This window comes from Lygodium microphyllum, chromosome 1, assembly GCF_053477565.2.
Source record: "Lygodium microphyllum isolate KBCC chromosome 1, Lygodium_microphyllum_v1.1.10, whole genome shotgun sequence".
NCBI lineage: Eukaryota > Viridiplantae > Streptophyta > Polypodiopsida > Schizaeales > Lygodiaceae > Lygodium > Lygodium microphyllum.
Window position 1 is genome coordinate 64166018 of NC_141135.1, and position 24758 is coordinate 64190775.

General features: G+C 45.1%; 1 protein-coding gene across 3 annotated transcripts in view; it reads left to right on the top strand.

Moving 5' to 3' along the window:
- LOC148041198 (C2 and GRAM domain-containing protein At1g03370-like) overlaps positions 1-24758 on the top strand; it is a 189018-nt gene that overhangs the window by 48199 nt on the left and 116061 nt on the right. For 2 of the 3 annotated variants that reach the window (XM_087677888.1, XM_087677896.1), the window contains exon 6: positions 16648-16916. In XM_087677888.1, the coding sequence (XP_087534014.1) occupies positions 16648-16916 (269 nt within the window). The remainder of the gene's footprint in view (positions 1-16647; positions 16917-24758) is intronic. The other variant, XM_087677905.1, reaches the window with a different exon arrangement.

Here is a 24758-nt window from a genome sequence, read left to right on the forward strand (position 1 = left end):
GTGCAAGACACAAACAGAAAAGATCAAATCCTGGCATTCAGTTTGTCCCAATGAGATCGAGCCTTGGTCAACTCCACACGAGCATTGGAAGAGAGTTTGGACTCATCCCTCACCCAGGGCCTATTAATCTCCTCCATCACCAGTTTTGCCAAATCATAAGACTCCAAAATGGCCAACATCATCACATACCAGATGCGGTAATTGTCACCATCAAGCTTCTGATCCGATGGAAGAGCCGGTAGGACAGGCACCTTCCTGTCCATGATCGCTTAGAACTCCAAATCAGTCTTTGTAGACATGTTCACCTGCAATGCTTGCACAAATGCAAAGTCAGCCCCCTCTGACTGTGTAAACGTAGCCTTCTAGGGCTGATTCCTCCGCTGCCCAAACCTTCTTCACTCGTCGGAGGCGATGAAAAGGTAAAATCTGCAATGGAAGGTCTCAAATGTAGCCTTCCTCCCCTTCAAACAGCAATAACTTGCAGCAAATTCACCGATTAGACTCCTTTCCCGCATGCCCACGCTCGCTTTAGCCTTGATCTGATGCATATCCCTCCCGCTCACCCTCGAATCCTGGAAACGTAGCCTTGTGTCATGCTGAAATCTCCTCTTCAGATAGGTTTAGCACTCAGTCAGTCCGTCTTCACCGCTCAGATACCATGTCAGAGTGTAGCGATGCAGAAGCGTAGGACAAAGATTGAGAGAGAGTGAACACAGAGAAAAGAGAGAGAGAGAAAAGGAGACAGTGTAAACACAGAAAAATTTGCAGTGTAGTATGCTGTATAAGAGTGTAGAAATATACACGGGGGCAGAGGAAATATCTGTGTGTCTCCGCCTTGATGACCTCGATCTCCGTTAGCCCTTGCATAGTTTGTCTTAGCCAACAAATCTCAAGATCAGAATCTGAATAATGTATCAATAATGTGCTGGAGGACTGCTATATAAAGCAGAAAGAAAAGGCATAAAAATGACCAGGTTGGCTGCATTAAATGTAGCCGGTTGCAATAAAATAATGCTAAATAACTGTCCGACTGCAGGCTGCCACGTGGCACTTGCGTAGATTGCTGACGTAGCATTGTACTGCTTGTTGCTGACGTGTCCTCTGCCGTATGCTGTACACTGTTGTACCAAACCCTAATTGTGCAAAAATCCTAACATAGCTTGTCCAGGGGATGACTCTACCTCTAACAATGCATACCAATTGCAGTGACTAGTACACTGAATAGTAATCCCAATGGTAGCAATACTATCAGCGTATAACACCCTAGATGCAAGCCAAGTATATCCGAGATCCACAACATAATCGGACTGTCCATCACTAAGGGAGTGGAGATGCAACCTCCCCATTGAGCATTAGGCAATACTTTGGACCTTCTATGCTTTGTTGAGCTTGAAAGAGCCCAAGCCAAAATCGGCTCTAATTGAAACACATCAAGGTAAAGTGCGTCACTGAGGATGTTCTGTTAGGTCACCCTCCTCCATCCAATTGCATTCTTTCATAGTTGAAATAATGTTGAAGCTTCACAACGAAGCACATGGAAACTTTATCTCTAACTTTACTTGCCTTAAATCCTCCAGTAGGTTCTAGGCCTTTTTTCCTCTTGAGCATTGCGGTGCTTTATACTTTTACATGTTGCATTCCAACTTAACTAACATGCAACATTGCATCCGATTGACTAGCCCCTCATGTGTATTTGACATGCTAGGAGCACCAAACGTAGGAGGCACATTCTTGTTTACATACTTATGACCATTGCAATGTGACCATTGTTGGGTATTTGACTCGCGCCTCACTTACGCCTACGCTCATATGGGAGTGTCGGTGATCAGTAGGACACTGGGGCACTTTTTACTCTCGGTAGGAGAGGTTTTTTCCCCTAGACTTATGGTCTTATTGTCGTATGTACTTATGTGCTTATGTTACACACATTTGGGCACTTAGTGTGTGTCGGGTGTGAACACCCCCTACAACCCTAAGGTTTAAGGGTTGTACTTTGTACTTTCTGGTTACACTCATTCAGTCTATTCTCTTGGGTGTCGTGCTTCAACTCTGTCTCTCACTCTCACACTGTCTACTGAATCCCAGCTGTACCTCGATCCTCCCATCTCACATTTGGTATCAGAGCACAGCTCTGAACTCAGCTTCTGCCTGCAGTGTGCAAGTCTGTAGTCTGCAGCCCACGCCAGTTCTGCTCCAGGCCGCCAGCGCACAGCTCCACGCAACCTGTCTCTAGCGCATCGTCAGTCTCGTCAGCAGTCAGGCGCCACCTCGTCGTTAGTCTGCCCGCGTTACAGCCCGCCAGTGCAGCTTCACCAACGTGCTGTTCCTCAGCGCTGCCCTCGTCAACCCAGGCGCTAGCTACGTCGACTGAGATCCGTTTTGTCAGCATTGCCACACAACACGCTCGACTGTTCGCCCGTCGTCCTATCCGTCAGACGTCAGCCTGCTCCACATGCCACACTGCTTGCGACTGTCCAGCAGCTCCACGTCAGCCAGTCCGCCCGCCAGACGATCTGCCACAGGACTGTCCTGTGCCGCCTGTCGTCCACGTCAGCCAGCTCGCCCGCCCGACGACCTGCCATAGAGCGACTGTCCTGTCCGTCGTGTGACACCTCCACGACTCAACACCTGCAGCTCGCGACAGTCTTCCCGCCGTCTGATGTGTCCACGTCAGCAACCTGCGTTTCGTTCGCACGTCTGACCAGCGACCTGCCTCTGCTCGTGGCCTGCTCCACGTCAGGTACATACAATTTTTTTTTAATTTCAGCCCAGAACACAGCTTTGGAAGAGGAGGTTCATACGCGGCAAGCACAGAACAAGTGGGGGATAAATTTCATGCAAATTTCTGGACTGGATCATCAAAAATTTTGGGGCTTTTGTGTATTTTGTGGACAGTTGCATTTGAACTGCTGGTACAGTCACAAAAAGACTGTTTTGACAAAAAATTTGGCAAAAATTTTGGGGATTTTGAGATAACAGTGTTGCAATGCACTGTTTGCACCTTGGGAAGCGTGCATTAAAAGATAGTTTTCAGACAGAGTACGCCCTTGCACATTAATTGCAGAAACGTGTTTGCTGCAATTTCTGGAAATTTGCAGGTTTCCAGTTCATACTGCTTTGACATTGCTCATTTTGTCTTTGGAAATTTGTCATCATGGCAAATCATGGAGGTGATGTCTTTATGTATGTATCCAAGGAAGACAGATTGGACGGAAACAACTATTCGCTTTGGTCATTCATGATGAAGAATGTATTAGTGGCCAAGAATTTATGGGATTATGTCAGTGGAGAGGAAACTCGACCGGGAGTTGTAGCTCCCGTTACTCCTCCTCCCCATGGCGCACGTGGACAACGGGGACCTCAGCCCGCTCCACCTCAGCCACTTCCTCCAAGAACTGCAGCTCAAAAAGCTTGGGATACATGTGATGCACAGGCCTTGTCGCTGATTGCTCCGGCAGTTCAGCGGTCCATCATACCTCATATCCGTTCGGCATCTTCTTCACGAGATGCATGGTTGACTTTGGAGCATATGTTTGCAGGAAAGAATGAGACTCGGATCTCTTTCTTGAAGAAAGAGTTGGAAACTTTGAAGATGCATGAAGGTGATTCTATGCAAGATCACTTAAATAAGATGCAGGACTTGAGGGAGCAGCTCATGAATGTAGATGAGTATTTTTCGGATGCACAGTTGATATCCACCACCTTGAATTCCTTACCTCCTTCGTACTTGTCTTTTCATACTGCATTGAACCTCACCATGAGGATTGCTGAGCACCCACTCACTTTTATTCAGCTGGTTAGTTTGCTTCTAGAGGAGGAGCAAACACGGAAAAATAGTGGTGTGGATGCTATAGTCTCTGAGCAGGCTTTTGTGGCAAGACAGAAAGGCAAAAACAGCAAGGTGAAAAATGCTCCACAGAGTCCTGGCACTTTGGGCACATCGCAGAATCAGACACAAGGGGGGACGCAAGCAAAAAAAAGGAAAATGTCATTATTGTAAGAAGCCAGGCCACTATATCACTGAGTGCAGGAAGCGCATTGCCAAAGAGAAGGAGAAGGAGTCAGGAATGTTTGTTTCTACTACTCCTTCCACTGCTAGTGAGTCCGCGTCCTTTGTTGTGGACAGGGACTATTGTTTTTACACTTGCAGTTATGACATCTCTTGGGCCGATAGAGCACTTAGCTCTACAGAGGATGCTGACACTTGGTTCTTTGACAGTGGTGCTTCTAGACATATTACATCTCGGAGAGATTTGTTTGCTTCAGTTAGTGCACCTCCCGTTGGGAAATCGGTACAGTGTGCCAATAATGCATCATACCCTGTTCGTGGTATTGGGGAGATTCAGCTCACAACCATTGATGGCTCTATTCTCCGCCTGCAGGATGCTTTGTTTGTGCCTGGAATAAAGAAGAATTTGCTTTCTATTTCTTCTTTGGCACGTTGTGGTATGCAGGTCACTTTTGATGATGACCGTTGCATGGTTCGAGAAAAAGAATGCATGACATTGGTCTTGACAGGATCTTTGTGTCATGGTTTATATGAGTTGGATGCTCTTTCAGTAGATCAGTCAGCATACTTGACATCCACTCTTACTCCTGCTATGATACAGGCGGAGTTATGGCATGCTCGTTTAGGGCATGTAAACTTTGGCAGCTTGATGCTTTTACAGCATACTCAGATGCTGGATGGCTTACCTCTCTTGGAGAGACCTCCTGAGCACTTATGCGAGGGATGCATTTTGGGAAAAATGCATCGTTTCTCATTTCCTCGTGATGTTGCTTTCAGGGCAACAACCAGATTGGAGTTGGTGCATTCAGATGTTTGTGGGCCTATGCAGACCAAGTCATTGGGCGGTTGTTATTATTTTGTGACATTCATTGATGACTTTACACGTTTCTGCTGGGTCTACTGTTTGAAAAAGAAGTCAGAAGTGTATGATGCATTTTTGGCTTTCAGTGGACTTGTTGAAAATCAGTCTGGATGCAAGATTAAGACTCTCCGTTCGGACCGAGGGGGGGAATACATGTCCTCTATGCTGAATTCTTTTTTGCAGCAGAAGGGCATAGTCCATCAGTATACTACAGCTTATACTCCACAGCAGAATGGGGTAGCAGAGAGGAAAAATCGGTCACTCATGGAGATGGCCAGATCTATGCTGAAGGCAAAGAGCTTGCCTCATAGTTTTTGGATGGAAGCAGTCATGTGTGCTTGCCATATTTTGAACAGATGCCCTACCAAAGCCTTGAAGACCATCACACCTTTTGAGGCTTGGAACAGCCGTAAACCTTCAGTTGGTCACTTTCGTACCTTTGGGTGTCTTGCCTATGCCCATATTCCACAGGTACTTAGAAAAAAATTGGACAACAAGGCTGTTAAGTGTATTTTTATGGGATATAGCAATGAGAGCAAAGGCTATAGACTCTATGATCCCGTTACAAAGAAGGTTTTTGTCAGCAGGATTGTTGTTTTTGATGAAAAATCAGAATTATCCTTGGCTGGTTTGGACACATATCAGGCTGCCCGTGATGTTTTTAAAGGGCTGCTGCCCATTACTTTTGGTGATTCAGTTGGAGGTTCAGAAAATGAACCTAATGTTCAGCCAGCTGCTCCTATGGAAAGTGCAGAAATTCAGCCATTGGCTGATCGAAATATTCAGCATCATGCTGAAACTGAAATTCAGCAAGAGCTTGCACACAGTCAAGATGCTAGACAGTTACCTAGATGGTATTTGCAGACTATGCAAGATAGTCCTTTGGATGCACCCATGGCTGGTCGTACTAGAAGGCAAACTCGTTTGCATGATTCAGCACATACCATGGAGTTTACTATGGCAGCAAGTACTTTTGATAATGAAGAGCTTGAATGTTATGAGGATGCACAACACAGTGTGCATTGGATGGCAGCTATGCAAGCTGAATTAGATTCTATTACTAAGAATCAAACTTGGGATTTGGTGTCCTTGCCATTTGGGAAGAAAGCCATTGGAACGAAATGGGTCTACAAATTGAAAAGAAAAGCAGATGGATCCATTGATAAATACAAGGCACGGCTGGTAGCTAAAGGCTATGCACAGAAAAAGGGCATGGATTATGAGGAGACATTTGCTCCTACTTCCCGTATAACGACCATCAGGTCTATGATTGCTTTGGCTGCACATTATGGTTGGACAGTGCATCAGCTAGATATCAAGACTGCATTTTTACATGGGGAACTTCAGGAGGAAGTTTATGTACAGCAGCCCATTGGTTTTGCAGTTGAAGGCTCAGAACATTTGGTATGCAAGCTCAAAAAGGCACTATATGGTTTGAAACAAGCTCCTAGAGCTTGGTATGAAAAAATAGATGCTTTCTTGCTTGGTCAGGGGTTTCTAAACAGCTCATCTAAGTCTACCCTTTACGTATGTAAAGAAGGGGGATCTATGCTGATTTTATGTCTTTATGTTGATGACCTTTTGCTCACTGGAACACATGCTTATCAGATTTCAGCATTCAAACAAAATTTGCAGCAAACTTTTGACATGTCTGACTTGGGAGTTTTGCATTACTACTTGGGCATCCAGTTCATACATAATGCTCGAGGTATTGGGCTATCACAGTCAAGGTATATTGGCCAGCTTCTTGAGAAGTTTGGCTTACAGGATTGCAAGCCAGTTTGTACTCCCATGGAACCTGGACTGAAACTGTCATTACATGATGACAGTGATTTGTTTGATATACATACATATGCTCCTGCAGTTGGATGTCTTATCTATCTCTGCAACACTAGGCCGGACATACAGTTTGCAGTTTCAGCTTTGAGCAGGTATATGCATCAGCCACGCATGTCACATTGGCAAGCTGTCAAGCGTGTTTTTCGCTACTTGCAAGGTACTCGTTCTCCTGGGTTGCTTTATGCCAAGGGGGGACCACTGCAGTTACATGCTTACAGTGATTCTGATTGGGCTGGTGATTATGATACACGTCACTCCACTAGTGGCAATTGTTTCTTTCTTGGCTCTTCTTGCATTTCTTGGCTTAGCAAGAAACAATCCATTGTTGCCACATCGTCATGTGAAGCTGAATACAAGGCAGCTTTCACTACCATAGTTGAATGCGTATGGCTTAGACGCTTGCTAGCTGATTTGGATGTATCTGTTATTGAGCCTACTCCTTTGTTCACTGATAGTCAGAGTGCCATTGCAGTGGCACGGAACCCAGTGTTTCATGCTCGCACGAAACACATTGAGATTCATTATCACTTTGTCAGAGAGAGGCTACATGCAGGTGATATCAGCCTTGTCTATTATCCTACCACTAGTAATGTGGCAGACATCTTCACTAAAGCTCTTCCTCGTGACAAATTTGAAGCATTTCGCGATGCTTTAAATTTGATATCCTTTGGTGGCGGATGATCCTTGTACTCTTGATCACTCTTCACTCCAGGGGGGTTTGTTGGGTATTTGACTCACGCCTCACTTACGCCTACACTCATATGGGAGTGTTGGTGATCAGTAGGATACTGGGGCACTTTTTACTCTCGGTAGGAGAGGTTTTTTCCCCCAGACTTATGGTCTTATTGTCGTATGTACTTATGTGCTTATGTTACACACATTTGGGCACTTAGTGTGTGTCGGGTGTGAATACCCCCTACAACCCTAAGGTTTAAGGGTTGTACTTTGTACTTTCTGGTTATACTCATTCAGTCTATTCTCTTGGGTGTCGTGCTTCAACTTTGTCTCTCACTCTCACACTGTCTACTGAATCCCAGCTGTACCTCGATCCTCCCATCTCACAACCATGCATGGGAATTTGCATACTACCAGCTATACCAAGATACATTTTCCCATACATTGCATGTAGTATTAGCTGCATTTTCCTCATAACCAGCACCATATGGAGCATTTGCATGACCAGCATTGATACCATGAGTCCCAAACATAGTGGGCTGCATATATGCATTGCCAAACTTGTCACTTTTTACCCTAGTATCACACTAACATTGCTATCCATGGGGTTATGTATAATACCACCCATACCCGGATACATTGGGCCTTGCACACCATTCATTGATTGTTGCAGACTATAAGGAGTTGTGCCATGCATCCTCATATGCGGTCCTTGACCCACCATAGCATGGAAACTAGTGCTACCACCTATGTACCTTGCTTGCCCCATCGTTGCAGGCATGTCATGTTGTCCAAAACCCATTGGATTGGCACTACTAAGATGGCCTTGCATATGCATGAGTTGGTACATTGGCATCATTTGCTTATGCTTACTACCCACATTTGGAACATCATGCTGTTGTATTGGATCTTCATGGTATCTTGCTGTCCCGAGCTTTGAAGATGATTTCCTCTTCTTGCCTTTGCTGCCCTCCTTTAAGTGGGTCAAAAAGTGTATGAAATGAGGATAATTTACCAATTGCACAAACATTCTGTTGGGTTTGACTTATGCCTATGCTCACAGAAGAGTGTTGGTGATCCTCGGTAGGACAGAGGGGCAGTTTTTAATCTCCTTATGAGAGGTTTTTCCCCCCAGTTTTATTGTCCTTTATTTTATGTGCTTATGTTACACAGTTTAGGCACTTATGGTGTTTAACACCTTTTGGGTGTGTATGCACATTAACAACCCCAAGGTTTAAGGGTTGTACTTTGTACTTGCACATTACACTCTTTGAATATTGCATTGGGAGTTGTGTCTTCGCTCTCATACTTGCTTCATTGTCAACTGTGAACTCTCATCTGAGCTTCGATTTGTTCCCCCCACCCCTCTCTCTCACACACACATTTGGTATCAAAGCGGAGTTCAGATCAATCTCCTCTCTCTATACCGGCAGCATTGAATTGGCCAGCTCTAGCTTCAGCTTGGTCAGCTGCTTGTCTCCGCTTGCAGGACAGCCCCCAACTGCCTGTGCAGCTGTCTACAACTCCACCGCCACCAGCAGCACCACTAGGAGAGTCACCATAGCTAGCGGCTGCCTGGCGCCTTGCCTCGGATGCCAGCACCTGCAGTGCCTTGAGTCATCCTATCTGCCAGTGCTGCCTCAATCCTCAGTCAGCCTGCGCCTCCTGCAGTCAGCCTGTGCCAATTGTGCCCTGGTCTTGACGCTGCCACCAGCCTGGTCTGCGCCCGCCAGCTAGCTGAGCTGCCTATTCCTGCTCCGCCATCAGCACCAGGCCTGCCTGCAGCCCGCTGCTCGTTAACCTTGTCGGCCCATAAAGGAGGTAAAAGGAGAAATATTTTCATTTTTTATTCAGATTTGAATTTCAGAAAGGGGTTTTTGCTTGGGCAGGCTACTTCTGCCCTGCACATGTGCGGGACATATTTATTGCAGAAACTTCTTGAATTTCGAGCCAGAAATTTGGGGCTTTTTGGTTTAGTTTAGACATTGGCAAATGTAAATCAGGGTTAGTTTGCAATAGACTGAAATTGTGCATTTTGGACAACAATATTTTGGGGCTTTTGCTTTTTTTGTGCTACTGAGCATTGTTTGTGCATTGGACAGCATGTACGTTGGACAGTTTTGACAGAGTGTGATCAAATTTGTTAATTATAGTGTGGTGCTAGTTGTAATTTCTGGAAATTCTGAGATTTCCAGGTTCGTCCAGCTTTAGGTCTTACTGTTTTTCTCTTTGAATAGTGACATTTACCATGGTTAGCCAATCAGGGACAAGGTGATGTATTCACATATGTATCCAACGAGGATAGATTGGATGGTCACAACTATTCTCTATGGTCTTTCATGATGAAAAATGTGTTGATTGCGAAGAATATTTGGGATTATGTTAGTGGCGAAGAAGTTCATCCTGGAGTTGTGGCTCCTATAACACCTCCTCCAGGAGGACATGGTCAAAGGCCTACTCAGCCCGCTCCAGCTTGGCCACTTTCCTAGAGATCAGCAACACAAAAGACTTGGGACACATGGGATGCTCATACATTGTCATTGATTGCAGTGACAGTTCAGCGGTCTATCATCCCACACATATGATTTGTAGCTTCTTTACGAGAAGCATGGCTAACACTTGAGCAGATGCTTGCTGGAAAAAATGAGATACACATCCTTTTCTTGAAGAAAGAGCTTGAGAATGTGAAGATGAATGATGGTGACTCCATGCAAGATCATCTTAACAAAATTTAGGACTTGCGTGAGCAGCGAATGAATGTAGATGAGTATTATTTGGATGCACAGTTGATCTCTACTACTCTGAATTCATTGCCACCCTCTTATTTGGCCTTTCATATGGCCCTAAGTCTCACCATGAGAATTTTCCGGTAGGTACTTACTTTCCTTCAGTTTGTTAGTTTGCTCTTAGAAGAAGTGCAAACAAGAAGGAATAGTGGGGTGCATGTAATAGCCTTTGAACATGCTTTTATGGCGAGATAGAAGAAAGGCAGCTAGTCTAAAAATGCTCCGCAGAGTTCTGGAAGTTCAAGTATTTCATAGAGCAACAAGAAACATGGGGCACGCAAGCCAAGAAGGGTATGTGCTACTATTGCAAGAAGCCAAGTCGTTACAATGTAAGAAGTGCATAGCCAAGGAGAAGGAGTCAAGAATGTCTGTTTTTGATGCTTCTTCTATTGCTACTGACTCTGTGTCTTTTGTTGTAGACTATGACTCCTATTTCTACACTTGCAGTTATGACTCCTCTTGGGCTGATAGAGCATTTAGCTCTACTGATGAGGATGCTAGTACTTGGTTCTTTGACAGTGGTGCTTCTAGGCATATTACATTCCACAAGCATTTGTTTTTCTCTGTTATTGCAGCTCCTATTGGCAAGTTTGCACAGTGTGCCAACAATGCATCTTACCTTGTTAGAGGTATTGGGGAGATTGTGTTGACAACCATTGATGGCTCTACTCTCAGTTTACGGGTTGCATTATTTGTGCCAGGCATAAAGAAGAATTTGTTGTCCATCTCTTCTTTGGCAAAGTGTGGTATACAAGTCACATTTGATGATGACAAATGTATGGTTAGGGATAAAGAATTCATAACTTTTGTTTTGACTGGCACATTATGTCATGGACTCTATGAGTTAGGTTCTTATTTGTTTGATTAGTCAGTCTATTTGACATCTACTCTTACTCCTGCTGTGTCACATGTAGAGTTATGGCATGCTCGCATGGCGCATGTCAACTATGGTAGTTTGATGCTTATGCAATGTACACGAATGCAAGATGGCTTACCTTTCTTGGAGAAACCTCCTGAGCATATATGTGAGGAATTTTGGGGAAAATACATCGATTCTCGTTTCCTTGTGATGTTACTTTTAAGGCAACTGCCAGATTACAGATTGTGCATTCGGATGTATGTGGACCTATGCAGACAAAGTCATTGGGTGGATATTATTATTTCGTTCTCCTCATTGATAACTTTACTCGTTTTTGTTGGGTTTGCTCATTGGTGAAAAAGTCAGAGATGTATGGTGCATTTTTGGCTTTTGTTGCACTTGCTGAAATCAATGTGGCTACAGGATTAATACTCTTCGTTCGGACCGAGGGGGTGAATACATGTCTTCCATGCTGAATAATTTTTTGAAGTAGAAAGGCATTATCCATTCGTATACTATTGCATATACTCCACAGCACAATGGGGTTGCAGAGAGGAAGAATCCGTCACTCATGAAGATGGCTAGATGTACGTTGAAAGCAAGGAGTTTGCCACATGGTTTTTGGCTTGCTATGTTTTGAATAGGTGCCCTACCAAGGCATTAAAGAATGTTATGCCTTTTGAGGCTTGGAATAGCTGGAAACCTTCAGTTGGCCATTTTCGTACTTTTGGGTGTCTTGTGTATGCTCATATTCCAAGGTACTAAGAAAGAAGTTGGACAACAAGGTTGTTAAATGCATTTTGGTAGGGTACAGCAGTGAGAGCAAAGGATATAGATTGTATGATCTTGTTTCCAAGAAAGTGTTTGTCAGTAGGGATGTGGTTTTTGATGAAAATTCAGAATTATCCCTCGCTGGTTTTGATACATATTAGGTTTCCAATGATGTCTTTGAAGGGCTGTTGCTCATTTCTTTTGGTGATACAGTTGGAGCTTCAACAAATGAATATAATGTTCAGCCAAGTGCTCCATTGAGCAATGTAGAAATTCAGTCTATGACTGATTTGAATATTTAGCAAGGCACTGAATATGAGATTCAATAGGAGCTTGTACACAATTAGGAAGCTAGGCAAATGCCAAGATGATACTTGTAGACTATGAAAGATAGTCATCTGGATGCTCCTATAAATGGCCGTATTAGAAGACAAGCTCGTCTGCATGATCATGCTAATACAATGGAGTTTGTTATGGCAGCACATACACTTGATGACGAGGAGCGTGAATGTTTTGAGGATGTACAACAAAGTGTGCATTGGATGGCAGCAATGCAAGCTAAATTTAATTCTATCATAAAGAATCAAACATGAGATTTAGTGACATTCCCTATTGGGAAGAAAGCCATTGGTACAAAGTGGGTCTATAAGCTAAAAAGAAATGCAGATGGATCCATTGACAAGTATAAAGCCAAGCTTGTGGCCAAAGGATATGCACAAAATAAAGGCATTGACTATGAGGAGACATTTTCTCCTACATCCCGTATGACTACCATTCAGTCTATGGTTGCTTTGGCTGCCCATCATGGTTGCATTGTGCACCAACTTGATATCTAGACTACATTTTTACATGGGGAACTTCAGGAAGAAGTGTATGTACAGCAGCCCATTGGTTTTGCACTTGAGGGATCCGAATACTTGGTATGTAAATTGAAAAAGGATTTATATGGTTTGAAGTAAGCTCCCCGAGCTTGGTATGCAAAAATTGATACCTTTTTACTCAGCCAAGGGTTCATTAACAGTTCATCAAAGTCTACTTTTACACATGTAAAGGGGGGGGGGATCCTTTGTCGGTCATATGTCTTTATGTAGATGATCTTCTGCTCACAGGGACACATGCTGATTAGATTTTAGCATTTAAACAAAGTTGTAGCAAACTTTTGAGATATCAGAATTAGGGCCTTTGCACTATTATTTGGGCATTTAGTTCATTCATGATGCTAGAGGCATTGGATTGTCACAATCTAGATATATTGATAGACTCCTTGAGAGGTTTGACTTACAGGACTGCAAGCCAGTTTGCATACCAATGGAGATTGGGCTTAAGTTGTCCTTGCATGATGATAGTGATTTGTTTGACATCCATATGTATGCTCTAGCAGTTGGATGTCTTATTTATTTATGCAACACAAGGCTAGATATTCAGTTTGCAGCTTCAGCCTCGAGCAGATATATGCACAACCCACACATGTCACATTGGCAAGTTGTGAAGCGTGTTTTTCGTTACTTGTAGGGGACTAGGACTCTTGGATTGCTTTATGCCAAGGGGGGACCACTGTAACTACATGCTTATAGTGATTCAGATTGGGTCGGTGATTTTGATTCACATCACTCTACGAATGGAAATTGTTTCTTTCTTGGTTCATCTTGCATCTCTTAGCTTAGCAAGAAACAATCGACTGTTGCCACATTGTCTTGTGAAGCTGAATACAAGGCAGCTTTCACTACCACAGTTGAATGTGTATGGCCTGAGACATTTGTTGGTTGATCTTGATGTATCTGTCACGGAGCTAGTCCTTGGTTTACTGATAGTCGAAGTGCTATTGTAATGGCACGGAACCCAATGTTTCGTGCACGCATGAAATACATAGAGATCCACTATCACTTTGTCAGAGAGAGGCTACATGCAGGAGATATCAACCTTTTCTATTGTCCTACCACTAGTAATGTAGCAGACATCTTCACTAAAGCTCTTTCTGGTGACAAATTTGAAGCATTCCGCAATGCTTTAAATTTGATATCCTTTGATGGGTGATCCTTGTATGTTGATCACTGTTCCCTCTAGGGGGTTTGTTGGGTTTGACTCACGCCTACGCTCGTAGAGGAGTGTCAGTGATCCTCGGTAGGACATTAGGACACTGTTTACTCTCCTTATGAGAGGTTTTTCCCTCGAGTTTTATTCTCCTTTATTTTATGTGCTTATGTTACACAGTTCGGGTACTTATCACGTTTTACACCTTTAGGGTGTGAACGTATATTAACAACCCTAAGGTTTTAGGGGCTGTACTTTGTACTTGCACATTACACTCTTTGAATATTGCATTGGGAGTCATGCCTTCACTCTCACTATCTCTTCACTGTCAATTGTGTACTCTCAACTGAGTTTTGCTGTCTCCTCTCTCTCTCTCTCTCTCTCACACATTCAATTACTATCATTTGATCGTTAAAATGGTCATCAAATTTCTTTTGCTCTTGCTAGTCATTAGCTTCAAGAGACCTAGAAGCACCCACATTTTGGTCTAAACCAACATTATCAGCTTGCTGCCCATGCTACATGTTTTGTCCAAGATTAGACATTGCATTTTTCCCAACACTTAGTGAATTTTCAAATTGAGAGGCATCATCCTTGCTTGATTCCATCTCACTATCTAAAGACATGTTTGTTGTAATGCTCAACCGAATACAATTTCAGCACTAGAGCAAAGCTTCTGACCTTCAGAAGCCACCTTAACAACCTGATTTAACACTAATTTCAGCAAGTAATTAATTTACATAAACTGAAAATACAAAGGTTACCACTTAATCTTGGACAATGGACAACGTGTTGGCTCCAAAATTGGCACCCCTTGTAGTATTTCTTTGATTTTTATTGCAAATGGATAGAGTACAATTGAGATCCTTTGATCTCCTCTGCTAATACAAGCGCCACTTTTGCCATTAAAACTGACCAGTTGGCCTCCAGATCAATTTGCCCCTTGGTTTGCTTTGGGATTGGCCTTCACCTTGCTCCTTGAGAGACAAATTCAGCCCTAGATTCGATTTTGACTGGCTAGCCTCTTGAATCTCTATGAAATTCCTCTATTTCAGCTATTGGAATGCATCTCCTAGGCTCTCAATTTTAAGCATGGATCCCAAGGTGATTATCAAACCCTAATTCTTTACAGGAGAGATTTTCCAGTATCTCCACATTTGATAACTCAAATGGTTGGATCTTGTTGAAATAACTTGAGAGATGGCCAAGGGATGAGAGAAACTGCAAAGAGAGAAATTTTAGAGTTTCATTGCAAGAAATGCTAAAAAGTGCTACTATATTACGCAAATAGCCATTAAAACTGTCACCTATAGCATAGGATCACCAGAAAGATTGGTACTCCCTTCTGTATGCTATCACTTGCACTAGAAAAACCTTGGGCTACTGTCACTTGATCCTGGAGGGCTCCAAACTATTGTCACCTGTTATATGCTTGAATAGGTTTCCACCAACTTCCAAAAACGTTTTCTCCACTTACATGGGCAAGTTTTGCCAAGTGGCAACCATCTAATCCCATTTTTCAGCATTATCGAGCTTATTAAATTAATTTTCAAGTAATAATTATTCTAGTACTTAAAGAATTAATTTCGCCAGCCGATAATTAATTTGGCTATGTCAATTTTCCTTCCAAGTATTCTCGAGCAGTTATTAGCCCTTAGGCTAGCATTAATTAATTAATTAATGCCTAGTCTCTAACATTAGTGGCTAATAAATTGGTGCAGGCCAAAATTTGACACAAGATACCACTTAGTGCTTGTTAGATATAACTTATTACAACTTTTGCCTTTGGCACCGACTGATATCTTGGGGTCGTGCGTCCCACACTATGAAATAACTAACTTGCAACTCAAATGTGCAATTGACATTTGCGCATTTGATTAACTTTTAATCAAACGCTAAGCAAAGCAAAAAAAAATCATGTCTTCATGACAAAAGACATGCTAGATTGGTGTGAACTTCAGCAAGATCTTCAGCACAGTTGGGCAGAAGAATAGTAAGCGAGATGGAGATCATTTTGAGCAGGTCAGTTGCAGAAATGAACAACAGCTGAAACAGGGCAGCAAGGAGCACTCATGAATCCTTACCTTCAGCTTGCTCTAAGGTAACATGTTAAAGTTTTGAGAGAGAGATGGAGACGAGAAAGAGTAAGAGAGTATGCATAGCAGTAGCAAAAGAGTGGAAGCACAAAGGAATAAACTGCTTTATTTATAGAGAATGCGGTGAACCTAATCACACCTAAGTGGTTTCTAGGTTAATCTCCTAAATGGGTAGAACTCATAGGTGGAAAGGTGGGTTCCTATAGTATGTGTGTGTAGGGAGACTCTCCCTTTATTGATGGGAACAAACATAGCATAAAATAATTAATCTTAGCTAGTGTGCCTCTTTTGCATTCCCTTAGTGCATATCATGGGTTTCATATTTTGACACTCCATGCTCCATCTGATCATGGGGAGCAGTTGCTTGGCTCGTGGACTGGGGAACTGCTTCAAGTTATGCTTTGTAGGCCTCTCCATATGTTATCAATTTTATGCCTACCCCATAGTTTCCACTGATGTATCCCCCAGGCATGCATGGGCAGCTTGATGTCCGCCTATCATCGATCATCAACGCATATCACCAAGTAATACTGTGTGAGGTGAGAGAAGCCATAGATATTTTTCTGTTTATAGCTCATATGCTGCCTCCTAATTTCAGGCCTTTTGCATGTGTTTCAATTAGAATTGAAAACACAATTCCTTTGAAGGAAGGTTAACTTTTGTCACTGTTATCCTTCCATTTGGTTATGAGCTGATCTTGATTGATTGACTGTTTGCAGGGGAGGTTGTTTTTATCAGCACGTATTCTGGGATTCTATTCCAACATCTTTGGCCAGAAGACCAAACTTTCATTTATTTGGGAGGATATCAAAGATTTAAAGCATGATCCTCCAACTAACAGGATGGGAGATTTTTTCAGCTCATCATTGACGATATGTATTGAGAAAGGCCGTGCTGACAAGGCAAGAGAGTACGCCCAGAAGCTTGATGCTAAAGGAAGATTGCATTTTCAGTTTCAGTCCTTTGTGAATTTCGGAACTGCATGCAGGTTTGTTGGAATTGTTGAATTCATGTTGTTTAAATGCTGATGCATTGTTAGATTGATTGTATGCCTTCAGCTTACAGAAAATTATGGTCATATGGATTGGGCATGCAAATTAAATTTGTAGACCTCCATGAATTCCTTCTGCAGCTTGCCATAGCTTTGTAACTGCTACTCTAGGTTTATAGTGATTCAAATCACGTTGTAAAGATGAATGATGACTTCAGATGCCATCTACAGTTCGCATTTATGCTTACAAATAAAAAATAACATTTCTTCTCGTATATCCAGACCTTGGTTTTATTAAACTCTCACTCCTCATCTTTCACTAGTTTTTTAGTCTATGACTATGTTTATTCTTGTGCATATGTACTCCTTGTATATCCTTCATCTCCAATGCCCCCACACTCCTATTTTTTCCATGAATAATGTTTTATTGATAACCACTTCAGTCAGATAAACTGAGGTTGAAATACAAGCCCTGAACATGCAAAGAAGAATAAGCAAGAAATACAATTCTAAGCCGTCCATAGCAAATTGTGTAATGAACGGATAAGTGAAAACCCAACTACGTGGATAGTAATGCTACACCTTGTGCTAGTCCAACGTGAAGAGATGTCGTAAATCCTATTACATCGTGTTCTCCGTAGTTTTGGTATGAACACTCCCTTATCCACGGGCACTTTTCACCTTCTAGTTGGAGAGGTCTGTGTGAACACATGTTAGTGGATGTTGTACTTTAGTACCTTAGGGGTTGTACTTTCATTATCATTCTCACATAGTGGATGTGACCTTCGAGCATTTGAGCATTAGCTACTGTGTTATGTGCGGGTGTTCGATCAATTTCATAACAAACTTCAATATTTAGAGAGGGCCTTGTCTTTCCAAAAGGTGAAGCAAGGTGGTGGAAAGAACAACACAAAGATTGAGTCAGATAGTGAGGAGCAAAGTAACTCCTCTCCAATGTTAAAACTGGTTTGGCAAAATGTTCCCAAAAGAATAGGTACTGTCAACATTCCCAAATGGCTGGCCACTTTGACGATGAGTGTTGCTCAAAGGCCAAGGGTAGTTTGTGCCCAAGTTTAGACCCTCTTTCTTACCTAGTAACTCAAGCACAAGTGAGGGCCCTTTAGCCCCACCTTCATAGTTGAGAGGGGGTCATTCTTCACCTCAGCAAGGTAGTCCATTGCTCACATGGTGGCAGAACTGTTTGCCACCAAAACCATCCTTCTTTCTTAGAGAGGGTGGTAATGACCTGATTGATCAATAAGGAGGGGAAGAGCAGGAGAACCTTCTAGAAGGTTCTCTTTGTCTCTCTCTCTCTCTTTTTTCGTAAAAGGTAATTGTATTAATTACGAAAAAAATACAAGATTACTGGATTACAAGATACATGATGACACAAAGCCATCATGTGAAGAGGTTTTCTCTTTCTCTCTCTCTCTCTTTTTTCTGATTACAAGATACACGAGGGCCCTAGGCCAACGTGTGGGGAAGCCGCGTAGTAATGCACTAAAAAGGTTACACCAATCATGGCAACGACCCAGAGGCAATTGCCATGTGCCACGGATGCAAATCCTCCCGAGGGAGCAAGTCGGAGTGTCGGATGATATCTAGCTGCCAATGCAAGAGCCCTTTAAGCCTGGCAATATGTCGGGGTACATTAGAGGCTGAATCAAAGAGGAAAGCATTGCGCGTGGTCCAAATGTGCCAGCATCCCCAATATCTGAAAAAGTGAAATAAGATCTTCTCATGCAACTGTGGCGGTGCGGGATACTTCGGGCGCACAAAAACCCAGTCGAAAGGAGTTAGCGAGGACCCCACCACCGCGCGCCAAATGTGCGACAAGAGTGACCAGATATTCTTGGCGAGCGGGCAAGAGAGAAAACGATGTCGGGCCGATTCCGCCGGTGTGGTACAGAAGAAACAATGGCCATTCGAGATGCGACGCTTGGCAAGGGCCGAGGCCAGAGGAAGACCACCAATCATCACCCGCCAAAGAAAAACCTTGCATTTGAAAGGTGTCTTATTTAGCCAGCCTTCCATCAGCGTTTTCTGCCACCATGACAGCGATTTCCGCAGTCCCCAAACAGTATTAGCTTTCTCTCCCAGCCATTGGTGATCTTGAACAAGAAGGTGATACACCTGATTAGTAGAGGCCTTTTCCAGACTCAGGCGGCCTGCAAGATCCCAGTCCTGCCAAGGGCGATCCACAGTCAAGGCAGGAAAGGGTTGCCGACCCTGAAGCTCCGACGAAAGCTGCTCCCATAAATCACGGTATCCACGCGGGATCTTAAATAGTCGCCGAGCAGTCCGAAACGATACGAGGACATTGCGAGTGGCAAGGGTAGCATCCGCAACCGACGTCACACCTAAACGGGCCATGCGATTAAATCTTGGTCTGAGTTGATGTTTATCTTCCCATGAAAGGAGTCTGGATACTGCCAACAATTCCAGCTGAAAGGAGTTAGTCTGCAAGCGGTCCCCTACTGGGTGCCAACGGGCCTTTTGGAGCACCACTTTCCAAGAGCCGACCAAGTGCAGTAACAAAGAGGAAGAGGGACTGGAAACACGAGAGTCAGCATTAAGGACATGCCACCAGGAGGCCCGAAGCCGTGTGTTGCCATGGCGGAGCCCGCTGTCCTCAAGAAAATAACGGGCTATGATGGTCCATGGGTGATGATCCACACACATGGCACGAAAAAGGGACCAACGGAGAGCTAACATATGAGTGTGTGCATCCAAAATAGCTCCTCCACCCATGCGCTTAGGGGTACATGCGTGTGACCATGAAATCCAGGAAATGCCGGCCTGCAGTGAATCCTTCTTCCACAGCATGAAACGGATGGGATGAGTGAGGGCCTTCAAAGTAGTAGGCGTCCATGGCAACAAAGGCAGGACATACGTTAGCATTGGAAGCATGATTGTTTGGGCCACTTTGAGGCGGACATGGAATGGCCACGCTTGCGACTTCCAATACATAAACTTCGCCTCCAGTTTTTGTGAAATCCACTCCAGCAGGTCTTTTGGCCGTACATCCACCCCCAATGGGTATCCAAGATGCCTGACAATGGAGCCACGGGAAACCACCTGGCCTTGCCAGCCTAAGGACTGTAAATCAGGCTCCGTACAACTGAGAATGGCTGACTTAAGGGCATTGATGCGAAGCCCAGAGGCCTGACCAAAGAGTGTCCAAACATCTAATGCCCTTCGAATGTTGTCCTTGTCTGCCTGCAAAATCATAAAGGTGTCATCAGCCAAGGATTGGCTAACGAAGTGCTGACCCAACGGAAGAGACAGCCCGGCCAGCTGAGCAGAGGCTGCCATGGAGGATAACATTGAAAGGATCGGGTGAGTCGCCAGGGCAAAGAAGAGAGGGCTCAAAGGACAACCCTGTCTGACCGAGTGTGCAAGGACAAATGGCTCTGTAACTCCACCATTAAGCATAACTCTGGAGGAAGCCTCAGCACTAATGGTGTAGATCAATCGGGACATTCGGGTACCAAAGCCCATAGCCGACATGAGGTCTGCAATGAAAGACCAGTCCACATAATCAAATGCCTTTTCCAAGTCCAATTGGATCAATACCACTTCCTGACCGGAGTGCCGCGCATAGTCAATAGCCATTTGCACATTTAAGATATTATGCAGAATGTTGCGGCCCTTAATGAAACCATATTGGAGAGGATGCACAATAGCTGGAAGGTGCTTGTGAAGCCGATTCGCCAGCACTTTGGAGTAGATTTTATACATGGAGCCCATCAAAGAGATTGGTCTCCAGTGTTGCAACGTTGACGGCGAAGGGACCTTTGGAATTAGTTTGATAAGGCCTTCTTTCCATGAGGAGGGCATGACCCCCGTTTCCCACACCTGCTGAAACATGGCCACCAATGGCTTCACCAACTGCGTGGTCGAGGTCTGAAAGAATTCATTAGTGAGACCATCCCAGCCAGGACTTTTATCATTCGGCAGGTGCAACAAAACGTCCATAACCTCTTCCTCGCAAATATCCGTCTCCAAAGCGGCTTGCATATCAACTGGAACCTGCTGGCGGACCAGATGATAGAAGACCGAGCGGGCATGTGTAACCTGGCTAGAAGGCGAGGAAGAGGAACCAAGAAGTTCCATAAAATAGTTTCTGCACATAGTGACAATGGTCTGCGGATCCGTGACCAAGCGACCTTCCGAATCCTGGAGTCTGGTCATATTTTCGCGAGCCGGAGACGCATGCAAGGCGCGAAAGAACTTATGAGACTGGCAGGCGCTATCTTGCAATGTGTCCGTCAAGTTGTGCAGCTTGGCCTGTTGATAAGATTTCAACTGAAACACTTGAATAAGATGGGCCAATCGCCTCTCCAGAGACAGCAGAAAATCATCATCAGGGGAATCCAGGAGCAAGGAACGGACCAAAGCCAGTAAGTCTTCTGCTGCATGTCGACGTCGGCGGCAAAGCGAGGCATGATGGATCCCATACTGGCGAGCAACCCGCTGCACATTAGAGAGCAGCCGTGCAAATGAAGGCAAGCCCTCAGAGGCGAAGTCCAATAAGAACCTCTCAATCAGCTGCTGCATATAGCCCTGGAAAATTGAATGCTTCAAATAAGAGGAGTTGAAACGTAAAGGGAGCCTATCCAGGAATTGCACAAAAGGTGCAATAGAGTGTGCCCGCATCTCAAGCTGGAGGGGGAAATGGTCCGACAACGCATATTGCCGCAACACCCTCATTTCCAGCATCTCGGGAAGAAAATCATCCCCCTGCATGATATACATTCTGTCCAGTCGCGACCAGGTAGTTGCATATTGTGCGGAATGAAAAGTAAATCCTGAAAAAGAAGGGTGAAGCCACGACCAAAGATCTTGCTTGAGTACGTGCAAAGCAAAGGAACTCCACACCCGGCTTTCCGGCGTATCCATTACCGAATGCCCTGAAGTGGATTGAGAAGAGTCAACACACATATTGAAATCTCCCATCAAAAACCCCCTTCGGCCGAGTGACATGGAGCCCTGCAAAGTGGACCAAAGATCCCGTCGGGATGCGGGATCATTCGGAGCATAGAGGCCCAACAGCCATAAAATCTCTCCTTCAAATAAGACTTCGATCACCAGAAAGCGGCCCTGCACATCATTTTTAACAAGGACAGGCTGATATTTCTCATGGACAATCATCAGCACGCCCGAATAGTGCGTAGCATGGGTCCCTGCATAAAACAGACGGAATCCATGACAATCCATCACTTTTCCTGCTTCACCGTGACTTTTGTGCTCAACTGCACACAATACATCCCACTGGTTCTCATGCAAGACGGTCCACATGGCATGTTGCTTATGGCGAGAGCAAATGCCTCGCACATTCCACGTGGCTATCTTCATGTATCCTCAAAGAAGGAAGTCAGGAACGAGGCGCCTGCTGCCTCAATTTCACCTTTTCCGCGAGAGCATCCAGGACACCCTCATCCAGAAAATCAGCCAATATTGCAAAAGAATTCTGGCGACCTGCTTTGGAGGTAGAAGGGAAATCCACTGCCTTGGGAGAGGGGCGGGGATAACGCCGATCCCAGGGTGTAATAACATTTCCTTTGGCATCGAATGCCAGCTTGGCAGGTGGGCCTTTGGGGCCATCGGTATAGGCTCTCCTTGGAGACTGATTACGGGGGGCAGACGGGGCCGTAGGACGCGCAGCCTGGTGTGAAGTGGCCATTTCTTTCCGGCGCGTATATGTGCGCACGGAATCCTGGGGCGCGGTAGGCCCAGGATCCGCCAGGCCTGCATCCAACTTTTTCCCTTTTTTGGAACGTGCCTCAATCCAGTCAGTGTGACGGGAATCCATACTCAGGACCTGTTGTTTGCCTTTATCCATGACATGAGGAGACTGAAGGGCTTTCTGGGGCGTGGCATCAAGCACCATGTCGTCCTTGGGCAGCACAACCTGCGCATCCTCCGAAGACGATTGCTTTTCAGGGCATTCGGTCATGAAATGCCCCAATTTACCACATGAAAAGCAGTGGCCCGCAAAGTTGCCCCATTTTAAGCGAAAATACAAAGGATGCATGCCCGAACAATTGAGGCGAAGCCACGCGGGCCTTTTCCTGGCTGTGTCCCATAGCATGCATAAACGGTTGCGGTTCATCGCCCTGAGGCTTGGGGGAACCAGCACTGTTCCCACAACTGCCATCGCATCCTTCAACATGGGCCAATAGACCGTCGGACAATTTTCCACCTCCACCCACACCGGGCATTCGCGTTGAAGCAGACGCTGGAAGTCAGCCATGGGGCGCCATGGCACAACATGGACCAGGCGGCGATCAAAGAATAGCGGCAACTTGGACAGGAGCTCAGCGCGATGCGTTTCCGATTTCAGCAGGACCTCATAAAAGCCGCGAGGTCCAAGGAAGATCTCCTCAACAGACTCCCCTTGCAATAGATGGTGCAACCACTGGCGAATATGCGAAAGCACTGGGATCCTGCCAGTGAAGAAAAGTATAACTGCACGATCATAAAACACCGAGAAGGATCGCAAGACTGATTTGGGGTCCACCGTGGCGTCCAGCACATCATCCGTTCCCGCAACAGAAAAAGATTCGGTATTATGCTGGACATAATCGCCGAGGAGAGTATTGGCGAAGTCCAGCAAATGCTCCCAGTCAATTTCTTGCGAATCCACAGGATCAGAGGCCACTTGCGCATAGGAGCGTTCCGGAGGACTCATTGGCTCATCAGGCGTATGCTTGGAGCGTTTGCCGGCGGGCGGCAGTTCAGAACTCGGCGGCAACTCCTCCGTGCATGGCACCATATCTTCCGGCTCCTCTGCATCGGAATCAGGGCCAAGGGCTGCCACCGTCCGGTCAAGAAAATCCATATCCAGGCCAGCCATACTGCTGTCTTTTCTCTGAAGAAGTCGTCAGGTGGCAGTCGTCAGATGGGTCTCCAGGCGGCGCGCAGATCTAGGCGATCCTCTCTCTCTCTCTCTCTCTCTCTCTCTCTCTCTCTCTCTCTAAGCACGCAGGTTTGCAGGTCGTCTTTCCATAGGTCTGCAATTCAATCTGCACATAGGCATGTAGGCTTTATGCCCACCAATCAGTCTATAAGCAGGCCTCTTCGCCTATGAACCACTACTGTTTATCCTTTTGCTGGTGTACAATGTGGAAGGTTCACTTCATGCTGGTCTGAATGTTCCGAATCCCTCTTTTGCTGCACTGACTAGTGATGAACCTGCAGGTGACCTGTGCAAGATCGCACCGCCTGCAGGAAGAATTTGTCGCTCACTGGTTCAGTAGCGAGCTAGATCACGGCTCCACTTGGGGCAGCATAGATACAGATCTGATAGCCTGAAATACCCCCTGATGTGTTCACAAGCGCCTTACTGCAGATTTGTTACTTCAATCTAAGGATGCAGCAGGTCGAGCTGATCACTGGTCCCCGTGCCCTAACAGGACGCTTGCTTCTATATTTGGGTTTCTTACACAGCGAGTCTCTTTCTCTGTGTGTCTGCAGAAAGGGCAAACAACAGTTCAGATAGGGCACACTGGCGATGCTGGTGACTGACTGTGTATGCCGAAAACGCTGTCGCTGGGCGCCAAGAAAGGTTGCATGTTAGGCGGGCAGAAGGTACCCCCCGCTGTGCAGGAGTAGGGTGAGGGGATTGCAATCGCAAGGATGGCTGGTGACGTGCAGGGTGCAGGGCGACAACAGGGCAACAAGTCATGGGGCACACGAACGCAAGGCAGGAGCCATCTCTCTCTCTCTCTCTCTCTCTCTCTCTCTCGTATTTGAGATTCTCCTCTCTCTCTCTCCCTGCAGCATGTCTAGGCGTTTCGTCCCTCTCTTCTCCTTACGATGGGGGGGGGGGGGGTT